We start from the raw sequence: 27,005 nt of genomic DNA, 5'->3' as shown, positions 1-27,005 counted from the left end.
CTTATCTTACTGGATTGCCCCAGCCACCCTGAGCAGCTTCCAGCATATATAAAAACATAATAAAACATTAAAAAAACCTTCCCAATACAGGATTGCCTTCAGACGGCTTGGGGGTTGGATAACTCCATACCCTCCAACATTTCTCCACTAAAAATAGGGACATCCTAAGGGAAAGTAAGGTGACGTGGGTGGCACTGTGGGTTAAACCACAGAGCCTAGGACTTGCCGATCAGAAGGTCGGCGGTACAAATCCCCATGACTGGGTGAGCTCCAGTTGCACGGTCCCTGCTCCTGCCAACTTAGCAGTTCAAAAGCATGTCAAAGTGCAAGTAGATAAATAGGTACTGCTCCGACGGGAAGGTAAACAGCGTTTCCGTGCGCTGCTCTGGTTTGCCAGAAGCGGCTTAGTTATGCTGGCCACATGACCCGGAAGCTGTACGCCGGCTCCCTTGGCCAGCAAAGCGAGATGAGCGCCGCAACCCCAGAGTTGGCCACAACTGGACCTAATGGTCAGGGGTCCCTTTACCTTTACCTAAGGGAAAGTGAGACATTCTGGGATCAAATCAGAAACTGGGACACCTTCTCCAAATCAGGGACGTCCCTGGGAAACGGGCACTGCAAAACACCTATGGCCAGGGATCATGTGTCTCTTCTGAAAGTAGTATTTGCTTCATGTTCAATACAAATACAGCTACTGAGTCCTCATACCATGTTTGTTTTAGGGGGAAAAAACAGCTTTCCAGCTTTCAGGTGGGACAGTTGGGGAGGAGAGAAGCCACAGGAATCCCTTAGGCATTTCCTGATTCCATCACCACCCTTGGTGCTTTTTGCTCATATGGGACTTTAAATGTGTGCTTGCTCTCATATCATTTCACCTTTAGGAGGTGGAACTAAGAGCTGATGGCTTTAAATATTCAACTAATAGCTGCATCAATAGGAGTATAGCATCTAGATCAAGGGAAGTAATAGTGCCACTGTATTCTGCTCTGGTCAGACCTCACCTGGAGTACTGTGTCCAGTTCTGGGCACCACAGTTCAAGAAGGACACTGACAAACTGGAACGTGTCCAGAGGAGGGCAACCAAAATGGTCAAAGGCCTGGAAACGATGCCTTGTGAGGAACGGCTAAGGGAGCTGGGCATGTTTAGCCTGGAGAAGAGGAGGTTAAGGGGTGATATGATAGCCATGTTCAAATATATAAAAGGATGTCACATAGAGGAGGGAGAAATGTTGTTTTCTGCTGCTCCAGAGAAGCGGACACGGAGCAATGGATCCAAACTACAAGAAAGAAGATTCCACCTAAACATTAGGAAGAACTTCCTGACAGTAAGAGCTGTTCGACAGTGGAATTTGCTGCCAAGGAGTGTGGTGGAGTCTCCTTCTTTGGAGGTCTTTAAGCAGAGGCTTGACAACCATATGTCAGGAGTGCTCTGATGGTGTTTCCTGCTTGGCAGGGGGTTGGACTCGATGGCCCTTGTGGTCTTTTCCAACTCTATGATTCTATGATTCTATGATATGAGCTACAAAATTGCTGCGTTCTTGGAAATGACCCACTGAGACATTCATGGCAGCATACATGTTTCTCTTCTTCCCCATTTTATCCTCACAACAAGCCCTTGAGGTAGGTTAGGCAGTGAGACTGTGACTGGTCCAAGGTCACCCAGTGAGTTTCATGGCTAGGCAGAGATTTGAACTCTGGTCTCCCAGGTCCTAGTCCAACACTGGAAGCACTAAACTACATTGGATCTCTGGTTCGTTGCAATTTCTAACAGTCGATCTCATGTTAAGATGAGCTCTTGTTAAAGCAGGTTTGTTTATACACTTTCAAATGTCATCATCTCTCCCTCTCCGTTTAGTCACCTTCTCCAGATGACTGTGAAATAAGACTCCTTAAAATGGAGAAAGACAACCAAGGAAGCTGAAAGTACGGAAGCATAATTTAGCATTCCAAATGATTAAAAACAACAACAACACGAACAGGTTTTATATGTCACAGCAGAACTGCACCCACTTTAATATGTCCTTCACACCCTACTGTACAATATAGACTTCAGAAGTAACTCAAAGTAGTGGGGAGTTAACTCCCTGAAGTGGAAATCTGAAAAAGTCTGTTAAAGATTTTCCTTTTCCTAGACAACTTGGGAACAGTGTTAAAAAGCTAAGTCATAAATCTGAGTCAAGGAAATCCAAAGCGTTCTGACGGAGATGCGTTTTACTGCAGATGAGTGTAGCAACAGCACTGCAACCACACTTAAAGTGCTGGGAGGGGGGTGTTTCTGTGACACATCCATAGCTAAATGCTGAAATTTCAGGAAGAAACTTCCATCTCTCTGAGAAAGTACAAGCAAAACAGGATCTCAGGCAAGCAGATAATAGTGACAGAATGTCGGGTCCCTGCATCTTTCCCACTGTTTAAGAAAACTCATTTGCTTGCAGAAAAGAAATGGCCCACCCTTTCAACATTTTTGAAGGTTGTGAGAGTGGTCACTTAAATGGTGAAACATGCGTCGGTAAATCAGTAAACTGGAGGAGGATGGAATTTGATTGATGTGGATATACACATTTGAATGGTGACAAAGCCAAAGCAATTTCTGTGCATATCCAGAAACTTGAGACATACAATGGAATAGCACTTTCTTTCAATGCTGAGCTCTCACGCCCTCAGAGGTCAACTTGAATGGTGTAGCAGTCAGGCTGCTGGTCAAGGTCTGGAGGAGACACTGATGACTCCAATGGACCAGAGGCTGATGATATCGTCACAAACCCACAGTACCATCTCTGACAATTTTAGACAGGCCCGGTATCAGCACAGGGCATGGTGGGACAAAACGAACGGAGACCAGCCATAGTGGGCCTTCCTGATGGTACCTCCCTTTCTGAACATCACTTTTCTTTTTTAAAGAGCCAGGAGGTAAATGGAGAAGTTCCAGGCCAAGCAACTGTGGTCACCATCTTCATTATACCCAGTGCCTCTGGGCTCTGCCCCCAAAGCTTTAGCTACCTGTGAATCTAGGTTGGTACGCAGAGCTCAGTGGAAGGAATGAAGATACGATGTAGTAATAAATGTAAAAGAGAAATCAACAATAAAACACATTTCCAAACAATTTCAAGTCCAATACAGATACAGACTTTGATAAGAAAATAAAAAAAGGCTTTCTGGTAAAGGATGGCCTTCCATTGGTGCCAAAAAGGCTTTTGAGAAGGTGTCTGTCTGATGTGTAATAGGAGGGAATTGTAAAAGCTAGGTGCTGCCACCCCAAAGGCCCTATTCCACAGGAGACCCTTTCCTGCAAAAAGCAGGATTATAAGGGGTGAGACAGTTTTTTCTATTGTAGTTACAATCACCACAGAAAAGAAAATAGCAGGGATGGCCTTGCTGCAGAAGGATATGCTAGATAGGAAGGGAAAGTGCCTTAAAAGAAGTATTTCATGTTCGAACACTGGAGAGCAATAGCACGCAGTCTCTGGAAATACGAAGGGGAAAGAGAGAGGGCAAATTCATATCACCAGTGGACTCTGAAAACGGTGTGGGCAGGCACTGAGCAACATGAACACCAACAAAGAGGTTCCCATCACGCCACTCAAACAACCCCCTTTCCCATGGCAAGGGCCACAAACAGACACAGTTACTGGAACTGGAACTGCTGGAAGCAGCAGTTTGAGTGCCAGTGCGCAACCATTCTGCAACATGAGCATTTCCTGGCTGGCTCAGTCACAGCGGCACATTCCCAGGGGCGAACACACAACATCTGGAAAAGCCCTAAGTAAACACAGGATGCGGCGATATTCCCTTAGTAGACAGAGGCCTAGGTGTTTATTTTCAGGGCAGACATCCTGTGTGAAAATGTCTGCTTGTCTTCAGCCTTCATTCTCGTTATCTTCTGTGAACTTAGCTCCCCTGATCACTCATTCATTCTTTTTCTTTCCTTATCCCCCTCCCATCCCATTTTACATAGTGCAACACTGACCCCAAAGTTTCTATGCTTAACCAAAGGAACATTTAATGATGGGATAGAGTTCTCCGTGTGTGCAAATTTGAGCTATAGAGCTTAAAGCAACAGGATGGTTCTACTCCACCAGCTGTTGGTAGCGAAATAATCTTTTTCCAGGAGGATTTTTCAGTGGACTTGAAGCTGACCTGGGAGTAAGTCCCATTTAACTCAGTTGGGCTTAATTCTGATTAGATCTGTATAGGGCTGCAATACGAATGTAGTAAATTCCAGTCAGGCAATCTCACCAAAATGTTGGCTTGATGTGGGCTGGTTTCTAATATTTAAAGAAACAGCTAGAGAACCTTTTGGTAGCTGAACTTCAGTTTCTTCCTACTTAAAAATTGAAATAATAATAGTCAGTGCTTTTTTCCCCAGTTGGAACTTGACAGAACTGAGTTCAACATGTAAATAATTGTGTTATTTTCCACATTGTTCAGACCCTGTGTGAGAATCCAGAGGCTGAGTGGTAGGGAGTTTCAGAAGGAAACTGATTTGATATTGATTTATATATTAGTAACTTAACAACAACAACAACAACAACAACAACAACCACAACAACAATTTATTTATACCCTGCCCATCTGGCTGGGTTTCCCCAGCCACTCTCCCAACAGAATAATAATAACAATAAGTGATAAAACATCAAACATTAAAAACTTCCCTAAACAGGGCTGCCTTCAAATGTCTTCTAAAAATCAGATAGTTGTTTATTTCCTTGACATCTGATGGGAGGGCGTTCCACTACCAAGAAGGCACTCTGCCTGAATTAATGCAACATTTCTATATGTAACTGCACTTTTTGCAATACTTTAAGTTGTCTGTTGTTGCTTCAGTTTTTTGTATACTGCTTAGAGATATTTTTTAATATGTTAAGTGGAATAGAAATACAATAATACAATAATAAAATCAAATAGTTGAAACACTTTTCAGCCTATGCTGAAGACACACCTCTTTATCCTGATACCCTATTCTTGTGATTGTTAATTGTTTTAACTGATTTTTAAAATTGCATTTTTACTTTGTCAGTAGCCTGCCCTGGGACCTTATAGTGAAGGGGAAGGTAAGGAATAAGCAGCAGCAGCAGCAGCACCAACAACAACAACTTTGGTCACATTTTCCCTTAGAAATATACTCCAGTGCCAGTTTACACTATTTTACTCAACAGCTTTTAATCTCTCTTTCCTAAAGGCAGGAAGGATTTAAATACACACACAGAAGCCTTGAAGGATTGCACTGACGGTTCTTGAGCCATGAGGCATTAGGACCAAACTTTTCTCAGAGAATCCTGCCCTCAGGAGCATTTCTGAAGGTTCTGAGGAGAAGGGTGAATTCAATGAACACCACACACGCCCTTCCTTCAAATATCAGATTTCACACAGCGGTCAAATTAAAACAAGGACCAGGCTTTCCAAGGTAACCAATGCAAAGGAAGTTTCGCTAGGCTTTTATGGATGAGTCATGCACAAAATACATTCCAAATATAATGGGTAGAACAGGAAAAGGCTTTGCTGACGGAACAACGAGACCCTGATGGATATATGGTTACATGACCTGCTAGTGAACTCTCTTCGCTGCCCCCCAGCAATGCAAGAGCAGGAGCGAGTCCTCCAATTAAACAAATGAATCTCTGAGATTGTCTGTATATAAGATAATAAACAGTAAGCTCATTCCGCAGTGGTGAAGCTTTATGTAGGCAAAATGGCACCAATCATGCAAAAGGTTGAGCTATCTGAATAATGGGATGAACTGCAAAGTTTTCATATATATATATATATATATATAAGAACCTTAGGGGGGAAATCAGCTTAATGAGAACTGAGCAAGCTGAATGCAATGGGCATGGGGTATTGCATGTGTGTTTTGGGGGGTTAGATGGAAAACTGATGGGAAAGAATGGAACGGATTATGGAGAAGTACAGTGGTACCTCAGGTTAAGTACTTAATTCGTTCTGGAGGTCTGTTCTTAACCTGAAACTGTTCTTAACCTGAAGCACCGCTTTAGCTAATGGGGCCTCCTGCTGCTGCTGCGCCGCCGGAGCAAGATTTCTGTTCTTATCCTGAAGCAAAGTTCTTAGCCTGAAGCACTATTTCTGGGTTAGCGGAGTCTGTAACCTGAAGCGTATGTAACCCGAGGTACCACTGTATGTTGGAGGCTTACTGGATTCCTGAACACTCTGCGCTGTAACATTTTGCTGCACTCCCCGCTGAGTTTGGTTATTATGTTCCAACTCAAGGTGACTTGCAGCAAGCAACTAAAAATGTACAACATATTCCTTTTGCTGATTTCCGCCAAAGAAATACAAACAAGTGATTCCAATTTGTACGTATTCTTCGATGGGAATTAACAAAAGGAGACTGGCATTTCATATTTCCCAATAATGGAAATTTAAGTAGGCAGCAGAAAGAGGAATATAGTCAATGGGAGAAGAGGGCAACATTCTGCGAGTGAATCCAATGCACACTTACCTGGGAGTAAGGTAAAGGTAAAGGGACCCCTGACCATTAGGCCCAGTCGTGACTGACTCTGGGGTTGTGGCGCTCATCTAGCTTTATTGGCCGAGGGAGCCGGCATACAGCTTCCAGGTCATGTGGCCAGCATGACTAAGCCGTTTCTGGCGAACCAGATCAGCGCACAGAAATGCCATTTACCTTTCTGCCGGAGCGGTACCTATTTATCTACTTGCACTTTGACGTGCTTTCGAACTGCTAGGTTGGCAGGAGCAGGGACCAAGCAACGGGAGCTCACCCTGTTGTGGGGATTTGAACCACCGACCTTCTGATCGGCAAGTCCTAGGCTCTGTGGTTTAACCCACAGCACTACCCGCGTCCCTTTACCTGGGAGTAAACCCCATTTAACTTAATGGGGATTAGTTCTGGGGAGATGCATAGAATTAGACTGCAAAGGAGTCAAAGGTGAAGACTTTTCATTTTTGCCTTGTTGTGTTTAAACAGTCTAAAATGTGAAGAAAATGGGCAGAGAACTGGGAGTTCACCAAGAGAAAAGGTGGATTTAGTTACCTGATGTAGACATCAAAGTGATCAACATTCTTATCTCAGATTTTTCTCAGTGAAAGTGCAGTTTAGTTCTCATGTAGCTGTAATTTATCCAGGCTTAAGACATGTCCTGTCAAATCTGTCACAGCCTCTCATATTTCATTTGTCCATCAAAGTCAATGGCATTATAGAAGGGAAAATTGAAAATAAAGGGGAGAAACCTGCTCAGCAAAGACAGGTCTTTCAAGCAAATGAGGGAATTTGGGGAAGAGTCTTTAGGGCAATTGATTTACTGTAGGTCTTTATGAATATAGAACTGTAATTTTTAGTCTTTAGGCACCCCACAGTATAGACACAGCAAGGCTCTTAACTGGATCTGATGTGTGAGGAGAAAGCAAAGCAAAATATAGACAGAATGTAAAAGCTCAACAAGAATTTTTGTATGAAGTGATTGTTAGGGCCCGGTGAACCTTCTGACATCAATTCTCTGCTCTTTTGATGTGTGTGTGTGATTTGCAATAGAAAGCAGAACTAGAACATCATTAGTCATCAAGAAGACATACAGGGCTGCTTCTGAAACCAGTAGCCATGCATCCAGCATTGGTGCAGCTAAGGAATTTTGAGTAATGACCGCTCCCCGCCTAAAACGGGGGCGCCCTTTGCGTGGACGCGTGCAGCCCCTAGATCTGGAGTGGCTCCAACAGCATAGGCTTGGCTTTGCCTTCCCTCAGGTGGGATACCTGGAGGTCTCCGCCTACCTCAGTCAGTTGTCCAATCCCACCTGGGGGAAGCGTTGCCAAGGAGACCAGGCCAGGTAGGGGAGGGATTACATGCCCACACAATAGAGGGAGGATCTTACCTGGGAATCCTCACTTGACTAATAGTGGACTTACAGGAAGGGGGCTTTTTAGATGTAAATTAAAGGTATTCAACAAAAATAACTGCACAACTGTTCTACTTGCACAACAGGACATGCCCTCTCCTCCGCTTGAGTGCAACCCATACTGCCCCAAGATCTGCTGCAGAGGGTTTGGGGAACCCCCTGAACAGCTTTAGGGGGAACATAGGACTCAAAGAGGGGGAGAACATTTCATTGTCCAAGGAGAAATCCTTGTGCCAATGGAACATTCTCCTTCGTGCTACTTTGAATACAACCCACTGTACATGACTTCACTTTTAAAAAATATGGTAAGCAAACCCTGCGTGTATGGAGACCCTCATGTACATGTAACTGGGTGGGAGGGGACAGGAAAAGAGAAGGGTGTACTGGGAAGAAGAAAGAGGAAGAAAGACTGGGATCCATCTTGGGTAGGCTGGGTGAAGGCAGGCTGGAAGAGATGCCTTGCACTCCATAGCTGCATAGCTGTGGGGTACAAGTCCCGCTTGAAATGACCACACTGTAAGATCTGGACTCCCTCCATACAGACTGAAGGTGTAAATAGGTGAATAAACCATATTTCTCAAAGCTACATCTGCTTTTGCCATGTCTCAATTCTCCAAAGGAACACAGACCCTGGGTGAGTGCCTGGAACACACAGGAATCTTGCAGAGAGTGGGGGTGGCACATGACTTTTGTAACAATATATGTGCATTCGGAGTAATGTGTTGCCCTCCCTGTCTCATTGCTCCTTTCCTTCCAAGTACACAGGAGCAACTCAGGTGTCAGGATGTCAGGTGAGTGCCAGTGCCCCGTCATATTGCCCGCTGCACTCTGGAGGCTTTGCATTGCTTTCGCTGAAGCCAGGAGAGCAAGAGGGATCGGTGCGCACCGACCCCTCTTACTCTCCTGGCTTCGCTTTGCTGGAGAGGCGCTGCGCAGCTTTCCCTCCCTGCGTAGCGCCCCTTCAGCGAAGCGGGAGGAGAAATTGAAGGGGCTCCATTTCTCCTGCTGCCTGACTGAAGGGGTACTGCGCAGACAGGGAGATAATTTTTTTTCTTGTTCTCCCCAACTAAAACTAGGTGCATCTTATGGTCGGGTGCATCCTATAGAGCGAAAAATACAGTATCCTACTTTTAAAAGACATCTGAAGGCAGCCCTGTTTAGGGAAGTTTTTAATGTTTAATGCTGCATTGTGTTTTTAATATTTGATTGGGAGCTGCCCAGAGTGGCTGGGGAAACCCAGTCAGATGGGCGGGGTAAATAATAATAATAATAATAATAATAATAATAATAATAATAATAATAATAATAATAAATAATTTGGGATGGAAAGCTGATGAGAGGCAGCTGTAATTGCAATGGCATTCGGTCCAGTGCAAGTTTTACATTTGCAAAAAGTCACATGTGAAAAACACAACGTAAGAATGTAAGAGCCCTCAAGCTATCCACAGCCTGTAAGTAGCTTTTAAAGATATTTCAGATCTAGTGTTCTCAGCGTCAGAGCTACTACTTCAAAATGCTTGCCCAACATAACAGGTCCCCCCCCCCCCCCATTCTGGGCAAACTGGGCAAAGGACAAAACTTCGAGTTTCAAAGAAGAAAAAATACTTTGTCTCACAGGCTGCATTTGAATCAGTGACACTGACTGAGTGAGAGAAAGAAGAGAGCAAGGTTATCAGCGAGGCTTAAAGGTCCGTTATCGAACCTGTAGGATTAAATTGCACAAAAGCAGCACCCTTCAAGGGCATTTGTTGTAATTGCTTTCCTCATAATTATTATAGGATTGTTATCAACACATATCAAATAACCATCATCACTTTAAAGGTAAGGGAGTTGCGCTTACACAGACCCTTTTAAGTGTTGATAATCATGGTCACTGAGGATCAAATGCTATAGATGATGTATTATTTGCACTTGGAAATCACTCCCTTTTTGTTATCGTTCTTGAATTTCTTAACATTGAGAATAAATACATACTAAACAACAACAACAGCAGCATGGGAGATCCATGGCTTTTTTGTTTTGCTCAGTGACGCTTCAGCAGGGGTCAGTAACCTTTTTCAGCTGTGGGCTGGTCCACTGTCCCTCAGTCCTTGTGGGGGGGGGCAGAGTATATTTTGAAAATAAAAATAAAAATGAACGAATTCCTATGCCCCACAAACAACCCAGAGGTGCATTTAAAATAAAAGCACACATTCTACTCATGTAAAAACACCAGGCAGGCCCCACAAATAACCCAGAGATGCATTTTAAATAAAAGGGCACATTCTACTCATGTAAAAATACACTGATTCCCGGACCGTCCGTGGGCCAGATTGAGAAGGCGATTGGACCGGATCCGGCCCCCGGGCCTTAGGTTGCCTACCCCTGCTCTTCAGTGTTACAGAGCAAACACTATAGCACAAAAAGACAGGTTTACAGACTTAGTTTCTCCACTTGTTTCTGTTGGTGATTCCCACAATTTTGCTATGGGACCCTTAGTGTTCCCTATGATAGCTAGGGCTGAATAAACTTGTCGATTTCGGTTTCTTTTTTTGCAAATCTTAATATCTGTTTGCCTCTTTGTCACAACAATTTGTGACTGCATATTTTACCTAGTATGCAATTCTTGAAGCAATTTTCCTGAACGTAATGTATTTATCTATGCTCTTTCCATTAATATATTGATTTTTTGTGTGCAGGTAGCCTCCTAAATTACACTTTGTTTTGTATGCATTCTCTCTCCCCACCCCGTTTTTTTGGTTGGAGAACAGTGCCGCAAAGTTCAAAGAACTACAAATTTTTAAGGATTATCTGTTTCAGGTCACTTATTCATTTGGGAAATGTGAATTAGATGACATGAATATAAGAACGAAACAAATCCATTCCACCATCCCTAACAATAGCAGATGATCTCAAAGACTCATAAGATTCTTGTTCAAAAGCGGATGCTGTCACCCTTATTTTCTTTTTAGAGTGGAAATCTAGGGCGACCTTCCTTCTTCTGGATAGTTGCTGCATAAACATGAAGTCTTCATTCACATTTTTTTGTTTTTAAAAATTGCTGACCTAGCATGGTAGCATTGGAGGAAGAGAGGGGAGGCAGCCCCGTTTTATATCGGGCTGGGGGGCAGTGTGGAGAAAGTCTCTTCCTTTAAATTCCTGGGAGTCCATCTTAGTGAAGACCTTACTTGGAAGGTCAATACAGCCCAGGTGGTTAGGAAGGCCCAACAGAGACTTCATTTCCTTAGGGTCTTGCGAAGGAACAATGTTAGACAACAACTGATGATTTCCTTCTATCGGTCCATGATAGAAAGTGTTCTCTCATACTGTATTATGGTGTGGTACACTGGTTTGACAGCCATGGACAGAAAGCCCCACAGAGGGTTGTGAAGGCAGCACACAATATCATGGGCTGTCCCCTGAGTCTGTTAGATGTCATTGCAGGAGACCGTTGCCTCAGAAGAGCGAGGAACGTTCTCAGGGATGACTCACATCCCTGGCCAGCACCTTTTTAATCTCCTGCCCTTGGGCAGGAGATATAGAAGCATGATAACAGGTTAAAGAACAGTTTCTACCTGTGGGCCATGAGGCTGCTGAATGGAAGACAGCAACATTGCACCTGACGTTTGGGGTTGGTGGTCGTATGACAGCACACAAGCGTGTAACAAGGACTGAGAGATTGGGGGGCCTCATTTAATCTCACTGTAAACAAGTGGTACAGTGACAATAAAGTATTTCTATATTCTATATATCAAAAACTTGCAGGGATGGATAGATTGCAGTCCAAACCAGCAGGCCTCTGCAATGTTTATACTGAGTGGTAATATATTTATTGCCTCTAGGAGAACCAGGCAAGAGTTTGTGAGGAAGGCTGTGTTTGGTTTCAGAATTATTGCATGAAATATGGGCAATCTTTAGGACCAATGGTATATAACAGGAGATAAGGAAGACCTGAGTGTTGCCATATTTTCTATATCTTTCCTACTGCTTTAAGTTGCATATAAGAGAAGTTGCTTCACCCCCCTGCAAAGACCTTTTCTCTCTCTTTTGGTATTGGATGTTTGTTGGAGAAATGCTTTCACGTTTCGGGAAATGGTCAAATCTCTTGCAGGTTCATTGGACTTGAATATCTCTCCTCCCTATTTCATGATCCTTATTTAATGGAATGCTAACTTATCTGTGAGATTTTGTTTACTTTTGACTACCCCACCACAGGGGCTTCTGCTGCTGAGCTCATAGCTTTCAACTTTTCCCTTTTCTTGTGAGGAATCCTATTCGGAATAAGGGAATTTCCCTTAAAAAAAAAGGGAAATGTTGACAGCTATGGCTGAGCTTGTTTTAGTATGAGGGCAAAAGCCTCTGCCCTCCCCAACCTCATGCCAATACATGTCTATACTCAGTGAATCAGGCCATAAAACAATATAGGAAGTATTATACAAACATCGTTGGACACTCTATAGAAATGGATGAAATGGCTTGCCAGATATTTTCATTTTCATATTTTATGAAGCTAGTAACATGGTCATTGCATCAACTGGAGTACAGAATTCAAATTACCATAAAAAGAGGGGGGGGGAGTTAAATTGCAGATAAAAATAAAGTCTCCAGCCTATATAAACAACTGGCCTGCAGCTGGTGTAATTCTTTATAAAGGTCTTCATAAAAATACTCAGTTCCTATCAGAGGATTCATAAAAAACACCTTCTGTAAGTCCAAATGTGCCACAAAGAATTTATATTCTCATGTCTCAATTCCTTATTTTCCCCACAAACCTCCAGAATAGCTTGAATGTTTTTTACATAATAATGAATGATTCCTCACTAAGTTCTCTAAAACAGTTGTGTAAGGGAAGGGGATAAGAGCCAGTGGCCGCAAACATGGCTGTGATTTGGGTACCAAAAACATGGCTCTCAGATTACAGTGCAGTGCACATTTAGGGAGCTTCCAGATTATTGCTTCTGTGAGGTGGACTCCAGTTATATTGAGTGAATTCAGAATATTGGGGAATGTTCCTTTCACATTACAGTAGCTATTGTGTTCTGGAACTGTGGCATTTTGACTGATATACTGGCATTTTGCACTAAATTTAATTCATACCTAGTGGGTGTAGTCAGGGCCGGATTTAAGTTCGACGAGGCCCTAAGCTACTGAAGGTAATGGGGCCCTTTATATGTCCAGCTGTCCTTTGTCAACAACAAATTGTTGCTCTTTTTTGTGTTGAATATATGCTATATGGTAATTTATGCACCTAATAGGTATCTAAAGCCATTTGCTGCATGTAGGTTTTATTATATTTGTTTTTTAATCTTATATTTTGGAAATGTACATTCAGGTTTTTTCCCTTTAATTTTTTTGGGGGGCTCCAAGAGAGTGGGGCCCTAAGCTATAGCTTGTTTAGCTGATACATAAATCCGGTACTGGGTGTGGTGTGACACAATAAACACCTTGAACAACGCCACTGCTCCCCACCCTTTTCGTGCATGTGCGCTTCTTCTGTCCTCCAGAATTCCTTCATGAAAAGAGCAGTATGCCCCAAATTTTGTTGTTTTACTCCCACAATTTCCCGTGGAGGCTGGAAATGACCCCCCTGGCAATCAAATAACATGGAAATGAATGCTAAGAATGCACTACATTTCATTATTTTTCTGGAAGCGGCTTATGCGGCATGTGGAATCTCAAATGTAATGTGGAAATTAACAGTTTGGAAAACGTTGGGGGAAAGGGAATAAACTGCAGTGGTAATGCAGCCATACTGGCAAATTCACAAACCCTCCAAGTGTCCCTATTTTCAAGGGACAGTCCCGAGTTTATAGAAGATGTCCCGGTTTCTGTCCCCTTTTTCCTTAAGATGTTTTTTTTTTTCATCAGAGAAATGTTGGAGGGTATGGAGTTATGTATGGAGTTATGCAACCCCCAAGCCAAGTTGATAAGCAACTATACAACACAACGTTCAGAAGACATCTGAAGCCAGCCTTGGAAAGGGACGTTCTTAAAAAATGTTTAATGTTTTAAAATGCTTTAAATATACAGTGGTACCTCGCAAGACGAAATTAATTCGTTCTGCGAGTTTTTCCGTCTTGCGATTTTTTCGTCTTGCGAAACACGGACTTTGGAAAAGCTTCAAAAGTCACCAAAGTCTTCAAAAACCTCAAAAAAGGCGTGCTATGAGTTGCTCCTCGAAGTCAAGTCGCAACTGCACCCCCTGAATGCACGGTTTTAAGAAAAAGGAAACAAACTTGCAAGACAAAGGAAACAAACTTGCAAGACATTTTCGTCTTGCGAAGCAAGCCCATAGGGAAATTTGTCTTGCAAAGCAACTCAAAAAACGAAAAACTCTTTCGTCTTGCGAGTTTTTCGTCTTATGAGGCATTCGTCTTGCAAGGTACCACTGTATGTTGGAAGCTGCCCTGAGTAACAGGGGCAACCCAGTCAGATGGGTGGGGTATAAATAATAACACTATTATGATGATGATGATGATGATGATGATGATGATGACATCCCTATTTTCATAGGAGAAATGTTGGAGGTTAGGTTTTAGCTTTGGTGTATGCAGGCTGAAAGCCTGAAGGAGTCTTAACTGTGGCTAGTTTTCAGTGTGGTTTTGGTTATTTTGTTTTCTTACTTTGCTCTTCAGCCGTATACCGTTTCTGATTATTTCATTTCTGCAGCGGCTGTGGTGGCTTGGTAAATTTTTAAGTGAGAATCCAGTCTCAGCTATCTGAGCTGCATAGATGCCAGCCTGTGGCATTATCAAGACAGCTGAGGTCTCAGAGCCCCTGCTTTTTTGTCTGTGAGGCTAGTTCAGAGCAGGCTTATGAAGAAAAAGAAGCTTGGTTCAATGAAAAGGTAGATTGATTTCTTACACTGCATGAGATAGCGATTTACCTGAGGTTACAAATTGACTGCAGCTGCTAAAAATAACGAACCAGCCTCATTTCTTACTTTTGGGGAATACTGATCTGAGGGATAGGAAACCAACAGTAAAAAAAATTAATATTTAGTAGTAATCCTGTTGCTGTGCTTCATTATTTTTGATTAAATTTGTGAGAAAAGGTGTAGGTGATGTTCCCATTTTTATATTTTCCAGATCCTACACTCTCCACCCCTGCACACAGGTAATTATTGTGGAACAACTATCCTCTTTGGTGAAAACGTCATGCTGGGAAGAAGCCAAGAACTTTTCTAAAGGGCATCATTGTGGTTCTAAAACCAAGTTTAAATGATGTCTTACCTTTTCTCACGCAAATTATTTTGAAACATGTACACTAAGGATCAACAACTGCAGTGCCCCCATGAGGCAATTTTGAGCTCATTGGGATTTTGCCTCACTTGGAAACTCACTATAGGGGCCTACAGTTGCCTGCTAAATTGGAGACTGGGATGGGTGATTCTCTCAACTTCAGTTTCTCCTTTTTCCAGTCTTAAATTCAGTGCTCTAGATTTCCACACCAGTCCTCATGAAAATGCATTCCCTCCAACTTTTCTCCAATGTCCTATTCATAGCTGTCAACATTTCCCTTTTTTAAGGGAAATTCCCTTATTCCGAATAGGATTCCTCACAAGAAAAGGGAAAAGTTGACAGCTATAGTCCTATTCCAGGTATGTCCAGTCACGAGTAGCCCATAGCTGTCAATGTTTCCCTTTTTTAAGGGAAATTCCCTTATTCTGAATAAGATTCCTCGCAAGAATAGGGAAAAGTTGACAGCTATAAAGTAGCCTGAGATCTACCATTGCATATAAAAGACTGGCAGTGATCTCCCACACTCTCCTATTGTCATTCTTCAACTTAAACATATTATGTTTGGCTGAGCTTATGATAAAAATAATAACAAATGATAGTCGCTTCCATAAAACCTGAAAAGTTCATCATAAATCAATATATTTTTTAAAAAATACATACTTCGAATACTTGTAAGAAAATAACATTGAGGACAGGTTCCTACTTAATCAGAACATGATGCACAGATTGTTGTTCACCAAAGCTCATGCCATAATAAATGTGTTAAGTCTTTAAAGTACCCCAGGACTCTTGGTGTTTTTCAAATGAGTCAGGGGCACATGTCATCCACAGCGGTTTCCCCCATAGTTCGAAACACAAATTGCATAAACTCAACTGCAGAGTTGACAGCCTTCAAGCACCACCTTAAGAACTGGATGAAACCTGTAGAAGCCCTTTCCCCTGGATCCAACCCACCCCTTCCTTTCGAGTAAACCTAAACCAGCCATATCTCTCTGAGGAGCCAATGTGCAGGGCTGCACACACACACCTCCCTGGGTGGGTGGGTTGGCAGCAGCCACAAAGGGTCCCCAACTCCCTCGTGTGTGTTTACTCGAGAGTAAGTCTCACTGTGCTCAGTGAGAGAGCTTGTTGGTTTACAATGGGGAGGGGAGCAAGGCAGTCCTCTCCTCGAGAGCTGGATCCTTGGATCCTGGAATGTCCACCTCTCTCTCTCTCCAAACCAGTCCTTTCTCTCGAGGAGCCAGTGCACAGGGCTTCTCTCTCACACTCAGTCTCTCCATCTGCGTATGCCTCCGCCCACCTCATGCCCCTTTGCGTCGCCTTCTCCTTCAGAGAGAGAGAGAGAGAGATATTGACAGAGGTCGACGAGAAACAATCACATGATCTACAAGTAGATCCTGATTGACATGTTGTACAATGCTGTCCTATTCAATAATACTACTACTAAAAATTATTTTATTATTTATGCCCAGCCCATCTGACTGGGTTGCCCCAGCCACTCTGGGCAGCTTCCAACATGTACAAAAACATAATAAAACATTATAAAACTTCTCTATACAGGGCTGTTTTCAGATGTCTTCTGAAGGTTACATGGTTACTTATCCCCTGGGCTTGGGGGTCACATAACTCCATACCCTTCAATATTTCTCCAATGAAAATAGGGGTGTCCTAAGGAAAAGTGGGACATTCTGGGATCAAAGCAGAAACTGGGGCAGCTTATGTAAATCTGGGACTATCCCTGGAAAACAGGGATACCGGGAAGGTCTGAAAATGTAACAGCGTTTCAATGCAAATTTGTTTGGAAAACTACATTGCAAAATTCAGAAAAGTATGATTCTTTTAAAAAAATCTTTATTGGTTTTAAATACAGACATAAAAGATCGTATTAATTAATATGATCTTTTATGTCTGTATTTATGGGGACTTCCGGCAAGGAAAAATGGCGGGCTCCACAGCAGTGAGCAGTGAGCAGCTCCTGAAGCCAGCCAGAGCCAACTGCGCTACCAGCCTGGCTCTGGGCTGCTGAGGCTGCCGCTGCCACATTTCCCGGGGACAGATTTCCCACCCCAGAGGACAGGATCACACTTCAAAACGACCTTGACAGATTAGAGAACTGGGCCAAAGCAAACAAAATGAATTTTAACAGGGAGAAATGTAAAGTATTGCACTTGGGCAAAAAAAATGAGAGGCACAAATACAAGATGGGTGACACCTGGCTTGAGAGCAGTACATGTGAAAAGGATCTAGGAGTCTTGGTTGACCACAAACTTGACATGAGCCAACAATGTGACGTGGCAGCTAAAAAAGCCAATGCAATTCTGGGCTGCATCAATAGGAGTATAGCATCTAGATCAAGGGAAGTAATAGTGCCACTGTATTCTGCTCTGGTCAGACCTCACCTGGAGTACTGTGTCCAGTTCTGGGCACCACAGTTCAAGAAGGACACTGACAAACTGGAACGTGTCCAGAGGAGGGCAACCAAAATGGTCAAAGGCCTGGAAACGATGCCTTATGAGGAACGGCTAAGGGAGCTGGGCATGTTTAGCCTGGAGAAGAGGAGGTTAAGGGGTGATATGATAGCCATGTTCAAATATATAAAAGGATGTCACATAGAGGAGGGAGAAAGGTTGTTTTCTGCTGCTCCAGAGAAGCAGACACGGAGCAATGGTTCCAAACTACAAGAAAGAAGATTCCACCTAAACATTAGGAAGAACTTCTTGACAGTAAGAGCTGTTCGACAGTGGAATTTGCTGCCAAGGAGTGTGGTGGAGTCTCCTTCTTTGGAGGTCTTTAAGCAGAGGCTTGACAACCATATGTCAGGAGTGCTCTGATGGTGTTTCCTGCTTGGCAGGGGGTTGGACTCAATGGCCCTTGTGGTCTCTTCCAACTCTATGATTCTATGAGATTTGCAAATCTGGGGACATTCCAGGGACAGAATTTGTCCAGGGACAGATTTGCAAATCCGGGGACTGTCCCTGGGAACCGGGGACATCTGGTAACCCTAGTTTAGGGTTGTCAGTTTTGAAGGCAGGTTGGGGAGCAGGCTGGTGATGGGGGTGCTATGCTACAGAAGTGTTTTGGTGTCACAGCTGCCCGGTCATGCTGCTCTACTATTTCCTGCTCCTTCTGCTCTTGCTCAGAACAGACCTGCTTTCCTGCTCCAAGCCCAATATGAGGATTTACTTCCTTACGGAATGTGAATTCAACGAAATAAACTTGTCGTTATGCAGGCACAAGCCTTTTACCCTGCCTGTTCCCTACCCATCCAGCCAACGAGGGGTGGGAGATTTAGCCCAAACTCCTTTCTCCTTCACAAACCACAACCCTGCAATAAACAGAATATTGTAGCTGAAAACAAGTGCTGGTTCCTGAACGGGAATCGTTGGTGATTCCAAATGATGATGTATGAAAGAGAGGCAGGGAGATTTGATTTTCTCAGACTAGGCTGACCCTATAAAACTGAGCGGAGCAGAAAAATTGGTTTTACTAAGCAAACATGACATGGAAGTCATAAAAGGAGCAACGCTTACAATATGAAACATCAGAATGCCTCATTGCTATAAATATATTGTCTAAAGCAGAATGACATTTAAATGACAGCAATAAATGCATTTTCTTCATTATCCTTTATATGCTTGCTTTCCTGCCAATTTTATATATGCCAATGGAATCCCAGGGCCTAGAAATTTCGGTGCCACAACTGCCCTAGGTGAAATGCAATTTACTAGCATAAAATGTGCTGACTCTTTCAGAAAATGTTAAATATCTGGGGTTTTTTTTATTAAAAAAACTTTCAAAAGCAAAGTTTCTGTCCACCATGGCTACAGACAATCTAGCCAAAGCTGAAATCAGTGGGTGAGATGCACATCCTTAACTGTCCCATTTTAATCAAGGGAATTTGAAAGGGGGAGTGTAGCTCTGGCTGTTTTCTATCCCCTTGACATACAGATAGTGTCTGCTACAGACTGAAACAGAAAACAGAGGTGGGTTTAAGGGGATGGATGTCAGTTCCAGACCACCGCCATACAAATCTGCTCCAAAAATAGCACAAGACAAGGACCGCTCTTTTGCCTTGTCACTTGACTCTAATTAAAACACCACATCCTTATTCCTTAAGCAAGTGACTTTGCATAAATTGTTGCACAGGATATACTAACCAGATTTTAATATCATGGATATTTAAGGCTTAAGTCAGACATCATCTATCTTAAACGGGTGGCTTTCACATAGACTGTTGCCAAATACACTGACATAAAACGGCAATCTGCATACAGGAAATATTACCTATCCATCTTTAATGTTTTATTTATAGAGAGCCGCCAGCTTTCACTCAAGTGAGAGCCTTTGCATTTGGCTTTTTGCAGTTTTCAAACAAAGGCTGCTAGCTCTTACTCAAGTGAGAAACTTTGCGTTTGACTTTCTGCACCTTTTGACCAAAGGCACTTAGGAATGCAGTCTTGTCATCAGTTTTGCACAGTCAAATCTACTGATTCAAATAGGGCATGTACAGGAGTATCTGTGCACCAGATTCAGCCCAGGAGCATTCATGTGTGGTGTGCAAAAATCATGGTTCCCAGTACTTCAGTTAACGCCAGAGTTAGTTGAACATCTGGCTGACCCCAAGGCTCCTCTTTTTGCAATCAGTGCCATAAGCTCCAAGCTGGGACATAACTGCATGCATATACATTTCTGTACAATGACAAATCATGCTTCTTCATTCTCAGAATCATATGAAAGACATCACAAGTGGGGAAGATGACTCTGAACCAGGTTGGCTTTCTCTCAGTATACATCAAAATGGGTCTAGTTGTCAGTGATGGCTGCAAACGGAGAATCAGGGTTCGGGGAAGCAATGCCAAAAGTCTACGGATATCTGAGCATGTATAAAACGTCTCTCCCAGTACTGAGATCCTGCTATCACCTCCTGTAATACATACATGTGGGTTTAAGAAGAAGGACAATGAGAAGCCACACCTTTTCACTACTTTCTGCTAGCAATACTGAAGCAGATGCCACAATGGAAAATACAGTTACAGTGGTACCTCGGGTTACAAACACCTCAGGTTACAGACTCCGCTAACCCGGAAGTAGTACCTTGGGTTAAGAACTTTGCTTCAGGATGAGAACAGAAATCGCGCAGCGGCAGCACGGCAGCAGTGGGAGGCCCCATTAGCTAAAGTGGTACCTCAGGTTAAGAACAGTTTCAGGTTAAGAACGGACCTCCGGAATGAATTAAGTTCGTAACCAGAGGTACCACTGCATTTCTCTAGGCAGCTGGAAGCAGCAGACAGTCACTGCCCACATCACCAGGGCTGGGCCATTTCAAAATCAACTGGTTCACCGAATCAATTGCCTTGTAAGCAACCATGGCAGGACCATCTGATCTGGAGGTAATGGTCTCCTATGATGTCACTGCCATAATCAGAATGACAATAAACTGGCATATTCCAGTTAGGCCCCAGAAGGCCAAGGTCTCATCCTCTCAAGTAAACATCTCCTGGCTACATCTGCTTCTAGGAGGTTTGGTCCAGGGGATAGTTCTCAGGGACCACCCAGGCACAGTGGGTGCAAGCCGATGTGATGTGAGGACGTGAGGGGAAAAGACCTACACAAAAACCCAGAGCCAACTCTGCAAGTGTGGAGAGAAAGGTGTGGTGTGAACAATGCAATAGCATCTCTATTCAATGCTAGACATCTTCAAATGGCTGGGGAAGGACTCTGGACTCAGCTAAAGAAAAGGGTAAAGGGACCCCTGACCATTAGGTCCAGTCATGGCCGACTCTGGTGTTGTGGCACTCATCTCACTTTATTGGCCAAGGGAGCCGGCGTACAGCTTCCGGGTCATGTGGCCAGCATGACTAAGCCGCTTCTGGCGAACCAAAGCAGCGCACGGAAACACCGTTTACCTTCCTACCGCAGCGGTACCATTTATCTACTTGCACTTGTATGTGCTTTCGAACTGCTAGGTTGGCAGGAGCAGGGACCGAGCAACGGGAGCTCACCCTGTTGCGGGGATTCGAACCACCGACCTTCTGATCGGCAAGTCCTAGCTCTGTGGTTTAACCCACAGCACCACCCGCGTCCCTCTCTGGACTCAGCTACACAGCTGCAAATAAAACCTTTTTGTAACGTGTTGTAAAGTGTGACAGTACAAGTGTGACAGTAGAGGGTGATGGCGGGCTATGGCAAATTCAATACATTTTTTCAAAACATTTTTTTAAAAAGCATTTTCACAACATTTTTTTTTAATGTGTGTGCAGAGTCCACTTCACTCTCTCTGGCCATCTTCATGAGTTCAGTACCATTGCTCACCTTTTGGGGCTTGCCTGAAAGTTCACGGAGAGAACAAGTCTCGCGGCAAAAGTAAATAAATCCCTTTAGTTTTAGTATCTGACTTTTTTCTCTAAGCACTAGTAACATCCCTAGTAGTCCATAAAGTGTCAAATGTCCATTACGAGCCAAAGAGAAATGTATTAGGGGCTATATGTTTGGCTTGGGAAATCACTTTTCATTTGCTGTAAACCAACTTCCTGTTATGACTGTGTCTGTCAAAGGCAAAATCTTCCGCAGCGCATTTCTGTTATGACTACTCAAGCAGTGCATCTGTTAAAACCAAAAAGCTGAAAATGCCTTGGGAGAACTAGTATCAGGAGGATAGATGAACCGGGGTTTTCCATTTGCAGCTCTGGCCTTCTTTGTCTGCGATAAATTCAGACGGCAGCAAAGAGATTTAATTTCACTTATCATATTCACCCTGGTTCTCAAGCGACTTCTTCCTGGAATGATTTCGACACACACTACATCAGCGTTGTCAAATGAGATTTACATTCCCAACCGAGTGTGAGTCGCCAGTGTCATTCCCTGCTTTCCCTCTGTCGGAGGGAAGTCACTGCCTCCAATTTTGCTGATCTAGAATGAGGTTAAATAAAAGCAAAATTCTGAAACATTTGCTATGCCCATACTAAACCAACAATAAGAATTGTGAAGCCAGTTCAGACATTGAGAAAAAGAGGTGGTACAGTCCTCCCTGGGGAGGACTTCAGAATGCAGATGGGGTACTGTATGCTCGAAAATTTACTGAATACCTTAGGGGAGAGCCTTTTCCCTTGTTACCATTTTACAGAAAAGGTCAGTTGTCACCATAGCTTTTGTTTTCAAAGACTCAAGTTTCCTCAGTGTTGGGCAGTCTATTCAGTTGTTTCATGTATTCATTCTTTATAATTACTATTACTGAACTGAAAACCTACCAGAACTGAAGAGAACTAAACCGGGAGTAACAGGTTCCTCTACGGAAGAGATTTAGAGAGGAGTTATTTTACGATCAGCAGTTTTTTTCTTTAACCAAAGAAGAAGGCTGCGAGGAAACCTAGCTCCAGAGATTCATGGGTGTTATTACAGCAGAATATTGCTAAAAATCGCCAGCTGAACGACCAGTTTCTTTTGGACAGCGGTTCTTATGAAACATCAGAATTTAAGTAGCGTTGTGGTGAAGTAGTTCGGCACCTTCATATGCTAAACAGCAGCAAAGCATCAGAATTAGCATAATGTGAACGTAGTTGGCTGCTTTTTGGAATAATATTGCAGTTTAAAAAGGTGTGCGTGCATGCATGTCTCTGCAAGATTACGAAAGCCATTGTTATCTAACTCCTTGTCAACTGAATCTAGTAATAAGCTATGAGTGGGAGAAAAAAACCATCCAGCATCTAATCTAATATTGCTGGGACATCCTTCTCCATTGATATCAAACGGGTAAACTTTCTCTTGCAGGATTCAGCTCGACTTTTAACACTGCTGTCTGCAGTTGTCAGAATCTTGGGAAATAAGGGTAATGTTCAGCCTTCATCTGTGAGACGTTCTCTTATGGAGGAACTGAGCATCACATGAACCTCTGCGATTGTTGTTTATTTTAGACACTGGACCTGGTGCCACCAAATCTACAATTTGAGATAGGTATCAGGCCCAAAGGGCAATGGGTTTCCGAACCCTTTGCCCTCATGCTTCAAACCAGGTGTTGTTTTTAACCTGCTGAGGCCATTTGTAGACCACAGTGGTCCGGGCACTGGTGATTTCAAGACTGGTTTACTGTAATGAACTCTCCGTGGGGCTTCCTTGTCAGTTTGCATTTCTTTGTACAGAAAGTATTGATCTGATGTGTAGAGATCTTTCCTGTTCTAATTAATTCAAGAGGGTTCTGGAAGCTTCTGGAAGCTTCTCTGTGCGAAAGAAACAAGCAGATGGTTCATGGTGTTTGGGTTATTCCTTCAGAGAAGCTGAGTACAGCTGGTTTAAATGGTTCTCTTATCTCTTTCTGTCAAGGTCATGCTGACTATAATAACAGGCCAGGAGGAGCCTGGGTTTCACTCGCTTTCACTTTCTATCTCTTTTCCTTCTGGTGTGGTGTTCTGTATGCTTAGTGCTAAGTTCTAGACGTATTATAAGTTATTGCAAGTTTAAGTTAAGTCTGCTGCAACTGGATTTCTTATGGACAGTGCCAATCCTGAATGTATTGGATTTGTGACCATTACGCTCATTTTGCCTTCAGTAGCACTAAAGCTCTGCTGGATGAAATATTAATTGCATCTGGTCTACTTTTTGGGAATCCTGCAACGTGTTTAAGTTTTTACTCTGCTAACGATACATTGGAATCTACTCTGGATCAATATTGAGTAGAATTCCAATGACATTCCTTTGGCCTTGGTTCAGAAACTGCAGTTAGTGCATAATGCTGCAGTGTAATTTCTGACAAGAGAGTGGCAGCTGTGGCAGAGAATGTGAGGTGAGGAGAACTGTAGGTGGCTCACCACTTCCTACCGCCCAGTCAGGGCTGTCTTAAGCATATCTGGCACGTGGTGCAAAGATCCCTCCAGTGCCCCATGCCCCATTTCCCAGAGTTGTCAACCTTTTCCCAAGCCTCTGCAGGGATCGCTCTCCTCCTGCGGGGGCTTGGGAAGGAAGCTGCATGCTGCCAGCCATATGGTTGACAGGGCACAGCTGGCAGGCATGCAGGAGGGAAAGGGGAGGCTGCCAGCAAAGCCGCATAGCTCCCCCACTCGCTGGGGTGCCCCGAGAGACCGGCGCCCTGGCACAATGCACCAGTAAACCCAATGGGAAAGACGGCTCTGCTCCCAGTCAAAGTAGCCTTCTGACAAAAGTAGCTGGTAGCTGGAATTCTAGTTGGCCAATCTTGTTCTTCTGTTTGGTAGGCCAGGATTGAGACCCCACATTTGCCCATGGCTCATTTGAATGGGGAAACCGTGTTCTGTCAACATCAGTTTTTCTCTGGAATAGCACAGTGAGAGACTATGTTGCAGGGAAAACATGATTAAGATTAGGGATCACTCTTCACATTCAAGAAGATGTGCTACACCCCTGATTAAGGATGACCACAGGGGCTCCCTTTTATGAAGAACATTTCTTAAGGCGTTCAACTCCATCACTGTCTCTTACAGAGAGAACAGACAGACAGGCAGAGGTTGCTAAATGGAAACTGTATGCTTTGACTGAGATCAGATCCTCTGTTGTGATCTCATCCACGATATGTTCCATTTTATGCATGAGGAAATGGCACCTGCAGCAGCTTAGCAACCCAGCAGTGTGAAAATATTGGCACGTTTACATCATTGGCTTGTTTTCAACCTGTTATTTTCTGACTTGGAGGTGTGACTGAGACCATGCAAGGTCTTGCCCCTTTAACATATTCTGTTGTCACATCTAAGTATTCCGTATTCACAGCTACATATACCCATGAAGAAGAATTGTGGGAAAGGCTGTATCCGTCCCGTGGTGTTAAAGATACTAGACGTCATTTGCATTCATTAAATATGAATTTATTCTACTTTATATTCTGTGAATGCTTGAGAGACAAATTGTATATTTAGAGTATTAATATACTTCCTGACTCAGACATACTGTATGTGTGCAGGTTTAAGCAGCGATGCTAGAGAAAAATCCTCCTTTTTTTTTTTTTTTGCTACATTGCAATACACCAGCTAACTGTAAATGAAATGTGGCTGGAGGATTATGGTGACTGCAGACTGATTAAATGTATTCTATTGAGACAAGTGTGCTGATGTGCCCCAGGCAGCTGACTCAAATTCATCCCTCCTTCAAACACAACGCACTTCCTCCTGGCTTGGTGATGCAACAGTTAGAGAAATGGCCAGCTTAAGTGGATGACATTAAGGAATTCCTCGTCATAGCTGTTCCCTGACCCACCAAGCAACTGTAAGAAGTTCTGGAGTCTGACATCAACTAAACCAGTTTTTGAAATTAAGCACTGCCATAGTTCCCGCTTGGACTTTCCTGTTATGAAAGTTGCTTGACTACATAAGCCTAACAAGAGAATATACTATGTTTTTCTGGGTGGCGCCCAGCCTATGAGATGGATAGATTCTATTCCACAACCCTTGGTAAAAGAGGAAAAGCAGTAGTCAGGAAAAGGTAGCACAGGAGCTGTGAAATCACTTTTCAGAAGTACATGACACATAAATATGAATATCTTGCTCTGGCATTCGCTGATTGAGTCCTTATGGAAAGTAAGAAATTGCCTGTATTTCAGACTTCATTCTTACCATGACCTATTCCCCCTCCCCCCCGCCCCATCCAGCTCAGAAATAAACACTGGTTATACGAACAGAGAAACGATTGCTACAAACAATAAATTAAATGAGCTTGTGCACTAGGTATGCAAGTCAAAGGTACAAATCCCATTGTGAAATAAGTACCATGTTGATTCCATTGCTATAGGTTTTTTTTATGATGCATTAAAAATAACATAAGATATATTTCTATTATTTCCCTCCCTTTTTTCAATAAATTAAATGTAGCTTGTGGGAGGGCATGTACCTTTGAAGTTTACTGAATCTTGTATTTCTCCAATTGAACTATCTACCCACTATCCTAAAATATGAAATTTTACTTTGGAGCCTTGCTGAAACTAAGTTTTACTTCACGCAGGCCTTTCCAGATCATTTAAAGAGTCTGCAACAGTTAGAATGGATTGAAGCAATTGCAGATTCATGCAGAGGATGGAGACACCTGAGGGCCAAACGAGATGAGCAATTACATAAATGGCTTTGGAAAAAGGAAATTCCATACAGGGAGATTTGCAACCACTGCGGTGGCCAAAGGGTTAAAGTACCCCCTATTCCCCACACCAGAGTCCCAATCAGATTCAGAGGCTCCTTGTCCACAATTTATTTTTTAAAAGCCATTAACACAATTGTTTGGATGGCATTGCATTTAGTTGGGTGCTCAAGAGGAGTAACAACGCAGTCTAAAAGGAAATCGGTACAGCTGTATGACTGGTGTGTCATTTGAATTTTAAGGCAGAAGAAAAAAACAACACATTATTTCAGTCATTAGAAGTTTGGGAAACACTGACTTAGATGAAAGCCACTCTGGGAAATGAGGGGTGATGAAAAGAACCCAAATCACCCGTTCCAAACACTGAGATTTCTGAAAACTGGAAATGAACTCATTTTGCAGGAAAGCCAAGGGAACGTGACACAGATGATACTAGATGGAGTTTGCACAGCAAAATCAGAAACAGGCGAATGGATATGAAAGTCAAGAATAAGAATACCAGAGCTTACACCATGTTGCATTGTCCTCCAGATAGTCCTCTGGGAAGCAAAAGAGAGAGAAAAGAAAAGAAAATAATTCAAGACAAAGTGTTAGGTTATAGAGAGAAGACAGCTGCAAAGAAGATAGTGTATCAGTATTGGCAAACCACTGTGAATGGGACTTATTTAATTATGGCTGACAATATACACATATCCAATTAGCCCCAAACCACCTCTGTCTCACATTTAGCTTTTATTTTGTTCTATTTTTAATTGAGCGCATGTTTTAACTTTTCTATAGGGCTAATGCTAAATACTTCAGAATACAAACTCTCAGGAATGTAATAACAGAA

At 43.0% G+C, this 27,005-nt stretch overlaps 1 protein-coding gene across 2 annotated transcripts in view; it reads right to left on the bottom strand.

Annotated features, from left to right (window-relative positions):
• Positions 1-27,005, bottom strand: part of GPC6 (glypican 6) — an 802,940-nt gene that overhangs the window by 7,396 nt on the left and 768,539 nt on the right. Inside the window, exon 7 of one of the 2 annotated variants that reach the window (XM_079972771.1) lies at positions 26,683-26,712. The exons of the other annotated variant lie outside the window; for it this stretch is intronic. Coding sequence (XP_079828897.1) covers positions 26,683-26,712 — 30 coding nt within the window. The remainder of the gene's footprint in view (positions 1-26,682; positions 26,713-27,005) is intronic. 2 annotated transcript variants of the gene reach the window in all.

This window comes from Podarcis cretensis (assembly GCF_951804945.1).
Source record: "Podarcis cretensis genome assembly, chromosome: 4".
In the NCBI taxonomy this organism is placed as follows: domain Eukaryota; kingdom Metazoa; phylum Chordata; class Lepidosauria; order Squamata; family Lacertidae; genus Podarcis; species Podarcis cretensis.
The sequence above is the reverse complement of the archived record's forward strand: the minus strand, read 5'-3'. Positions and strand labels throughout refer to the sequence as shown.